General features: G+C 41.1%; 1 protein-coding gene across 1 annotated transcript; it reads right to left on the bottom strand.

The window, feature by feature from the left end:
• Positions 1–1,047: 1,047 nt before the first annotated feature.
• LOC139277105 (transcription factor 15-like) lies at positions 1,048–9,075 on the bottom strand. The gene is made up of 2 exons (XM_070895123.1): positions 8,403–9,075; positions 1,048–1,692 (listed from the first exon to the last, which is right to left on the bottom strand). Exons 1-2 carry the CDS (start codon positions 8,877–8,879, stop codon positions 1,618–1,620), a joined length of 552 nt encoding a protein of 183 aa, XP_070751224.1. The 5' UTR covers positions 8,880–9,075; the 3' UTR covers positions 1,048–1,617.
• Positions 9,076–9,605: the final 530 nt, after the last annotated feature.

Raw genomic sequence — 9,605 nt, 5'->3', positions numbered from 1 at the left:
ATTGAAGGTTGGCATGCAGGTACAGCAGGCGGTTAAGAAAGCAAATGGCATATTGGCCTTCATAGTGAGGGGATTTGAGTACAGGGGCAGGGAGGTGTTACTACAGTTGTACAGGGCCTTGATGAGGCCACATCTGGAGTATTGTGTACAGTTTTCATCTCCTAACTTGAGGAAGGACATTCTTGCTATTGAGGGAGTGCAGCGAAGGTTCACCAGACTGATTCCCGGGATGGCGGGACTGACATATCAGGGGTACTGAAGTTGCATGTTCAGCCATGAACTTACTGAAGGGCAGTGCAGGCTCGAAGGGCCAAATGGCCTACTCCTGCACCTATTTTCTATGTTTCTAAGAGCAGGGGAGTTCTCCCAGGTATCCAGTCCAATATTTATCCCTCAATCAACATTGCTAAAAAAAAACTGATCTGGTGATCTGGGCTTGTATTCACTGGAGTTCAGAAGACTGAGAGGGGATCTCATAGAAACGTTTAAAATTCTGATGGGTTTCGACAGGTTAGATGCAGGAAGAATGTTCCCAATGTTGGGGAAGTCCAGAACCAGGGGTCACAGTCTAAGGATAAGGGGTAAGCCATTTAGGACTGAGATGAGGAGAAACTTCTTCACCCAGAGAGTGGTGAACTTGTGGAATTCTCTACCTCAGAAAGTTGTTGAGGCCAATTCACTAAATATATTCAAAAAGGAGTTAGATGTAGTCCTTGCTACTAGGGGGATCAAGGGGTATGGCGAGAAAGCAGGAATGGGGTACTAAAGTTGCATGTTCAGCCATGAACTCACTGAATGGCAGTGCAGGCTCGAAGGGCCAAATGGCCGACTCCTGCACCTATTTTCTATGTTTCTAAGAGCAGGGGAGTTCTCCCAGGTATCCAGTCCAATATTTATCCCTCAATCAACATTGCTAAAAAAAAACTGATCTGGTGATGTTTGTGGGAGCTTGCTGTGCACAAATTGGCTGCCACGTTTCTTACATTACAACAGTGACTACACTTCAAAAAGAACCTCAATGGCAGTAAAGGTCTGAAAGGCGCTATATAAATGCAAGTTCTTTCTTTAATGCCTCTGTACAATCCGCAAAATTGTGTAAAGAACTGGCGTTGTTCTTAAAAGGTACAATTACAGCACTTCCCCGTTACAGAACACATCTCTTTTATTTTTTTCAGATTTTGGCTAGATGGCTTTTAAAAAAAAATTTACAACATGTATAAGATAAAAACTTAGAAAAGGCCAGATCTCCCCAAATGGAGATAGACTTCAGCATTTTATTTTAAAGTGTCACACCTCTCTCTCTCTGCTTACATCAAGCTCACATTGTGCATGGAGTCTGTAGGGTTGTAGCAGGACGGAGTCGCAGAGTTCAAAAACTCAAGGGGCACGTTTCTGGTTCGAAGTTCTTGGGAGTTTGTGCGAACGGAGGGAGGAAAGGGGGCCCCGAGACCCTGTCCACACTCCCTTGGATAAAGTTTTGCCACGTGTATGTTGTGTTGTTGTTGCTGCTGCTGGCGGCCCTCTTTTGACCCCGAGATTTCAGGCTGGGCGCCGGCTGTGCTCGGCTGGGTCACAGCGCCAACCTCGCTCGCTCTCTAGCCGCCTCTCGGTGGGTTCTCACTGGCGCTGCATCCGCAGAGTTCCCGGCCCCCTGAGCTTGGAATAGCTGCTCTTGCCGTCCTTCTCCTTAACCTAAAAAAACACACACAAACCGATCCGCTTTTAATTAACACCAACCAACGAAATATTCATGACAGAACCGGCAAATCACACGATCGAATATCGTACAATTTCATTTTAACTTGTTTTATCATTTTGCCTCTTTATCTGAGAATGAACCTCATTAAATAGCAAATTAACTTTTAAATTATACTATAAAACCTATCCATTACTGTTTTTATAAAACATAAAATGATAAATATATTTTATATAATGTTTTATAAAAACACTAAACTACCATAAGTTCTCGGTATAAAGATATATTTTGTATGATATTTTATGAATATTAAACTGTTTTATAAAAATACTAAACAAACAGTTATATATAATATATATTTTGTATATATATATATATATATGTTTTATAAAAATACTAAACTATAAAAGTGTATAAATATATATTACATCATTTGATATATAGTTTAGTATTTTTTTTAATAAAACTACATACATATATATATATAGTTTAGTGTGAAAATACCACTATTTTTATAAATTTATTATTCTTTTAACTTAAAAGGGAATCCATCTGATGTTCGTAGTTGAGATTAAGTCAGATCTCTATTTAAAAAGCGAGAGGCGAACAGCGCGGCCCAATCCAGAGGTGATCGGGTAACATTAATGACACGCCATCTGAAACAGTAGAACTGTAACCAATCGGCAATGCGATACACTCCGCACAACTGTTTGTTCTGCGTGGGGGTCAGTTAGAAAACACACCCGGCTTCCTGAAATGTTCCCTCCTTCACCCTCTCCCCTTAATGTCCCAGTCTCAAGCGCACCTGACATCCTAAATTTATTTTATTGCCCTTGTAGCTGGAAGACATCAATTTCTGAAGGGGGTTTGAGAACTTAAAAAATACACAATGGAGTCTAGAAATTACACGACTGTGTGAGATCAGAACATGTCACAGGTTCAAATAGTAAACAAAGTAATGGCATATAATGTTAAACGAGTGAACAAAGTAATCACATACAAACAGGTTAAATATTGGTAGACTCATAAACCAGGTTAAGTGTTGGTACAAAGGAACAGCAGGAGGCCATTCAGCCCCTCGAGCCTGTTTCCCCCATTCGATGAGATCATGGCTGGTCTGTGACCTAACTCCACATATCCGCATTTGCCCCATATCCCTTAATACCTTTGGTTAACAGAAATCTATCAATCTCCGATTTAAAATTAACAATTGACCCAGCATCAGTTGCCGTTTGTGGAAGAGAGTTCCAAACTTATATCACCCTTTGTGTGTAGAAGTGTTTCCTAATTTCACTTCTGAAAGGTCTGGCTCTAATTTTTAGGATGTGCTCCCCTGATCCTAGAATCCCCAACACTGACATCACACAGCATAATTCCAAGGTTTAGGAGTTAAAACAACATTTTATATAAATTACAACACGGAAATAGACCATTCGCGCCCCCGCCCCTGCCCCAACCAATTTATTCTCCAAACCAGAGCACAAGATTTTTTTTTAAAAAACAGTGATGAAAAACAACCCAAAGCACGGCTTTAAACAAAATAGCAAAACACAAACATTTACTCGGATAAAGTTATGAATTACAAAAATTAATTAATATTTAAAGTAATGACTCTCCTGGGGGAGCCATTCTTTCATATAGGGGTTACATAAAGAATTATCTTTCACCTTTAGTAAAACAAACACCATGTGAAGCAATACATGGAGGAAATGAGCTGAAATGTGTGTAATTGAATTGAGCGGTTCAGGTGGTGTCATGAACATTTAGTATAAAGTTTAAGGTTGGGGGGTGGGGGGGGGGGTATGAACACTGGCAGAACCCATTTAATTTGATCCTTTACATTTACTGCCAACAATTTACTATTATTGCTTAAATACAGTCCGTAAGTTAAAATATAACAGCTTCAGTACGACCAGTATTGCAGAGGATATAGTGGAGGTGAAAGGGTAAGGAGAGCAATAATGATGTAGGACTTGAAAGCAGCATTCGACTAACTTTGTAGTTTTCAGCAATGAGGTGAAATATTCAGTACAAGTTCTGATGAAAGGTCATCGACCTGAAACGTTAACTCCGTTTCCTTCTCCATAGATGCTGCCTGACCTGCTGAGTATTTCCAGCATTTCTGTTTTTTATTTTAGATTTTCCACATCCGCAGTATTTTGTATACATTATAAGTAATATACCATATGTTATTATATATCCATTAAAAAAAATTGTTGGGAATTCCTTTTGCGCAATCTGATTGGCCAATAAAGTAATGCTTCCAATGGTTGGTGACTCTTTCTCGCAATCTCATTGGTCAATCATAATCAAATGCCTGTTCCATCAATTTCATTGGCTGTAGTCGACGTGTGCCCATTTTTGTTTAACAATATTCAAATAAATGTTAGATAGTTATCAAACACTAATTGTGATCTGCTTATGACTGACTCTGTTGGTTGGTGTTCAAGGCAGAGAGATGAAAGACTGTGTGAAGTAAACATTTAATTTAATTCATTGAACAATTTTAAATTTTCTGATTACTAAGTTATCTTATCTAGTTCCACATTTAAACACCTTCTGGCTGTGAATCAGTCATTTTGAATCAACTGTTAGTTTGATCATTTCTATAAATCACTAACTTTTTGTCCACAAGAAACCCCACATGAGATTGACTAGTTGACACCTGGGCTAGATATTCCATCCATTGCCCATGAATGCTCGGAAATCCATCGTCATCATCTTTTACATCCATTTTTTTTGGCAAAGTATGAGTTTTTCTCTCCAATCTACTCAATATCCCTGATCCACATGGATGAGAAGGTGCGTGACCTGGTCCCATACCTTCATCTGGGCCTCTCTGACCCAGTGACCATCCATTGTGCTTCCTTTTGGGAGGTGCAAAGTTTCCACTTGGCATGAAGGTTTTGTTCTTCAATTCCCTTCCCGTAAAAACACATCGTAATTCCACAATCACCGAATTCACTTCATCGCATTGTTCCCACTTTTTCTTTTGTCAATAGTTTCCTGAAAAATGTTGGGATGTTTGATTGATAGTCTACTGTGATACCTTTAGCCCTGGGCGGTTTATTTTACACTTGGATTCAATGAGGTTTTAAAGTTTTATTTGTCTTCAAGAACACCAAGAAAAAACATGCCAAACTCCATAAAAATAATCAAACTGAAATTTATGTACATTCCTGATGCATTACTCTCATAAGCTACTTGCTGTTGGAGGCAGATAGTATTAACACATGACCCTCTGCAAAAGTCGTCGCACCAAAGACTAGCAAACCTGCCAACATAATGAGGCACTGTCCTGAAGTGATTCAGATTGAAAGCCATTTGGAAAAATTATTTTAATTTGGAAAATTGTATTCTGAATTACAGGATTATTAGCTCGTTGGTCTCACATTTTGCATACATTTCAATTTAACAAAGTAAATATTCTTAAACCAGCTTCTCTCTGATTTCTAATTCAATTATTTACTGAATGTTTGCAATTTTTTTTTTTTAAAAACAGCCTTAGGTCAGAAACCACTTAACAAGCCTTATTGGATCACTTCTGAGTGAACATACAATATTATAATATGTTCTATATCTCCCTAATGCTGGTCACAAATTTGCTCCACATGGAGCTGAACATAATGTTATAATCATACTGAATGGAACTATTTATGGTGTTTATGTGCTGGCTTTCCTGTTGAACAGGTGGGTGACATTGGTCGATTATGTCTAGAATCAGGGACTGACCCACAAACAGTATATCTGTGTGCTGGTATTGATGTGTGTCTGTATTGTAATTACATCAGCCTCTTTGGGGACTATTGCCACATTAACAAAAATCCACAAATACATATATTTTTATTTTCTTCGGTACGCTGTGGATTAATCAATATTCTTTCTGACTATATTTCTCAATCCATTTTATATGTATGCTGGAGAATTGCAGGAAATAATGTTTAGATTTTACAGATATCAGTGTTTTAAAATCCTAAAGTCAATACTTGGAAGAGGCATTATATATCAATTGTATTACTGACCCATTACCACATTCATAGCACAATTTACATTGTTTTATTTTTATATAAATCTACAGAATGTGTTACATCAATTTCTTTAACTTAAGAAAGACAGACTAAAACCTCAAAATATTCCTGAAAAGCATTTATGTTTGGCTACATCACAACGTGCACTGGTTTCCAAAACCAATTCATTGGAAGCACTTAGAAAGAATGAGGATATAAGAAGGAGTCACTCTCTAAACTCTTGTATTGTCATTTACAGCATAATAAGGATAAGGAGCTATATAGATGCAAACATCTATATAGCAGTTAATCACTTGCAATAACATTTAAAAATAAAATATACACATATGCTATATAAACTGATAGTCCTCACCATTCTTGTTTGTTTATTTTTGAAGGTGAGTTATTGTGTACATTCTAATTATTGGCTGTACCAACAAAACTCTTTGATAGTTAAAATATGATGTTGTAAATGACAGTCCAAGGGTTTAAAGTTAGAGAGTGAGAATTAATGGGCGATTAGTATCTTTGTTCTTAATATGAGCACTGTGCCTGTACCGCTGGTATAAATGCCATTACATTTGAAGCTCTAATCTGGAAAGAGTCCTTTAACCAGCAGTTGTAACAAATACACAGTGGTATGTTGGAATATAAGTTCTGAAGCTGACTAAAACACCAGGCTGCATTATTTTAACTAGGATCCAGTCCATTACTCCATCATAAAATTCAGTTACGAGCTCACTACTCGCATGGTCAAGTCTGATTCTGAATCTTTGACTAATCGTTCCCAAAAATGGCTTTAAGATTTGAGAACAAATTTGAAATTCACAACAAAATAAAATGTGAAAATAACCTCAAACAGAAATAATACGAAACAAAACTATTTACTCCAAAATAAATTAAATTATTAATACTAAACCGTGTATTTCTCGCAGCAGATGCAACAATAACTTGCAATTATATAGCACCTTTAACATAGGGAGACATCACGAGATGCTTCACAGTAAAGAACCAGACAAAAGTTGACACTGATCCCAAGAAGGTGATGTTAGACTATTAGGACGGGTCAAAGGAGGGTCTTAAAAGGAGGATAGAGAAGCAGAGAGGCAGAGTTGTTTAGGGAAGGAATTCCAGAGCTTAGGTCTAGGCAGCTGAAGGCACGGCCGCCAATGGCAGAGTGAAGGGAGTGGGGGATGCACAACAGGCCAGAGTTGGAGGAACACAGAATTCGGAGAGGGTTGTAGGGCTGGAGGAAGTTGCAGAGATAGGGAGGGGGAAGTCCATATAGGGATTTGAACACAAGGGTGAGAATTTTTAAATTTAAGGTGTTGGTGGACTGGGAGATACAGAAACTGATCCAACCAGTTATATAGTGGGGTAAACCTCACTGACCAAACTTTTGGTCCTCCTTCTAGTCTCTTGTTTGTCTTGGCATCCATTTCCCTCAAACCTCTGAAGCTGCTTGGGGTGACTTTCTAGGTTAATGGCACTAAATAAATGCAAGCTGTTGTTCAGGACCCCCATATAAAGCAATGGCCCTTAGCTGGTTCTTTAATTAGCTTTGACCTGCTGAATCTTTCACTGTAGACTGACCAGTTCATAAGAACTGGAAGCAGGAGTAGGCCATACAGCCCATCAAGCCTACTCCGCCAATCAATAAAATCATGGCTGATCCTGAATAAGATCATGGTTCATTTGAAATACTTTGGGAACAGCACAAAGACAGATACAAATATATCATTTGCATCTGCCTTTTTAAAGGAAAGACTTAGATTTATATAGCTTCTTTCACAACCAGCGGATATCTCAAAGCGCTTTACAGCCAGTGAAGTACTTTTGGAGTGTAATCACTGTTGTAATGTGGGAAACGCAGCAGCCAATATGTGCACTGCAAGCTCCTACAAACAGCAATGTGATAATGACCAGATCATTAAAAAAAATTATGTTGATTGAGGCCAGGACACCGGGGATAACTCCCCTGCTCTTCTTCAAGCTACTGCCATGGGAGCTTTTACGTCCACCTGAGAGAGCAGATGGAGACCTCATCCAAAAGATGGCACCTCCGACTGTGCAGCACTCCCTCAGCACTGCACTGAGTGTCAGCCTAGATTTTAGATTTTTTGTGCTCAAGTCCCTGGAGTGGAACTTGAATCCACAGCCTTCTGACTCAGAGGCGAGAGTGCTGCTCACTGAACCACAGCTGACACTGAAAATATATATTTCTATATGAATTCTGGTCTCCTGATAACCTGAGACTTATCCTTTCAGCAATTCACGACAAACTGAGGGGTTCAGACTTCATAAAGGTCACGTCAGTATTGGTGTTGTGCTGTCTAGTTACTGAACCCCAAATCATCTTCCTTTGGATAGATGGACCTGGAATGCACTGCCTGAAAGGGCGGTGGAAGCAGGTGCAAAGTAACTTTCAACAGGGAATTGGATATAAACTTGAAAAAAAGCAAAAAAACAAATATTGCAGGTCTTTAGGGGAAGAGAGGGGGGTGGGAGGAGGGGAATTAATGGGATAGCTCTGTCAAATAGCCGGCACGGGCACAATGGGCCGAATGGCCTCCTTCTGTGCCCATTCATTCTCCTTCATGCTGTGTATTCCCAACATTTTCCATTTCAATTCCAGATAGCCCCCTTTTTTTTGTTGTTGTTTCTAATCTGGTTCCACTCCCGAGGGAAATGCTACCTACCCCTTTCCTCTGGTTGCTCAGGCAGAAGGTGCAGATGGATCTGGGCTGCGAGCCCTCAAACTCGCTCTGGCTGCTGTAGACCGTGGCCAGGCACGGCTGACCATCCGCGCACTCGTCTCCCAGCAGCAGGATGTTGCCCAGGTGGGAGATGTAGCTGGAAGCCAGGCGGAGGGTCTCGATTTTCGAGAGCTTCCTGTCGGCCGGCTCGGTGGGGATGAGAGTCCTGAGGGCGCTGAAGGCGGTGTTGACACTGTGCGTCCTGTCCCGCTCCCTGGCGTTGGCCGCCTGCCGGTGCTTGACCACCACTGTGCCTTTGGGGAAAGACACCTTCCTCCGCTTGCCCGAGCCCCCGCCGCAGCAGTCAAACGACTGGTCCGAGGCGTCACTTTCGCTCTTGGTCTCGTCGTCGTCCGAATGCAAGCTGATGTCCGGGTAGAAATGGCGAGCGGCGACAGGTCTCAACATGGTGAAAGCCATGGCTATGGCTATATGGCTATATGGCTTCCCCCCCACCCCTCCTCCCTCCCCGGGTGTCAGCGACCACGCAGCTTCTCAGTGGAGGTCCTTGCCTGGAGCCTCCTAAAGGAACAGCACGTCTAAAAATAAGCCCCTTCTCTGCCCAGTGGCTGGTGCAAACGGTGCCACAGCTGCCGAGAGCGCTGCAAACCCCCTGATCTCATGTCATTCAAATCTGTTGTGATAGACCCAAAAGATCCATTTATAACCCGGGGGAGGGGCTTGGAGCGACGCGCAACCCCTGCAGAAGCCAATAGGACGAACCCTTCATCCCCCCCCCCCCCCCCACCCCAGCCTCCTGCGAGAGCAATCAATAATTTTATCAATTATGTGTCAAAAGCAACCAACGGGAATATTTTTAAAATTGTACATTAGAAGGGCTTGGAATCCAGTCTCAACTATCTCCAAACTGAAAAATCGCTGCATTGTTTTTTTTTAAAATGTAAACACCTGACATGATTATTTTTGAGCAAACCCTGGCTTCTCTTGCCGGAGGTTGCAGCCGGGGTGCGTATGTCTGTGCCTGGGATTTCTTCCAGCACCACGCAGCCAGTTCCCCAAACCGTGCGTCTCATTCCAGTTACTCGGAGATTTTAATTTACAAGTGCTTATTCCCCCAGCTCCCCGCGTCTGTTAAATATTGCAGCTGGGTTTCCGTTCCAGGGTACCTAGGTTGTGTGTGTGTGT

The sequence above is a fragment of the Pristiophorus japonicus genome, chromosome 12 (assembly GCF_044704955.1).
Source record: "Pristiophorus japonicus isolate sPriJap1 chromosome 12, sPriJap1.hap1, whole genome shotgun sequence".
NCBI lineage: Eukaryota > Metazoa > Chordata > Chondrichthyes > Pristiophoridae > Pristiophorus > Pristiophorus japonicus.
Note: the sequence above shows the minus strand (reverse complement) of the source record. Positions and strands in the feature narration are given on the sequence as shown.

Bases quoted from the DNA above. Each gene is read 5' to 3' on its own strand.
- LOC139277105 (XM_070895123.1), bottom strand. From the start codon at position 8,879: ATGGCTTTCACCATGTTGAGACCTGTCGCCGCTCGCCATTTCTACCCG. The intron at 1,693-8,402 runs GTAGGTAGCATT...GTGTTTTTTTAG, and splicing joins TGAGCAACCAGAGGAAAGGG to GTTAAGGAGAAGGACGGCAA.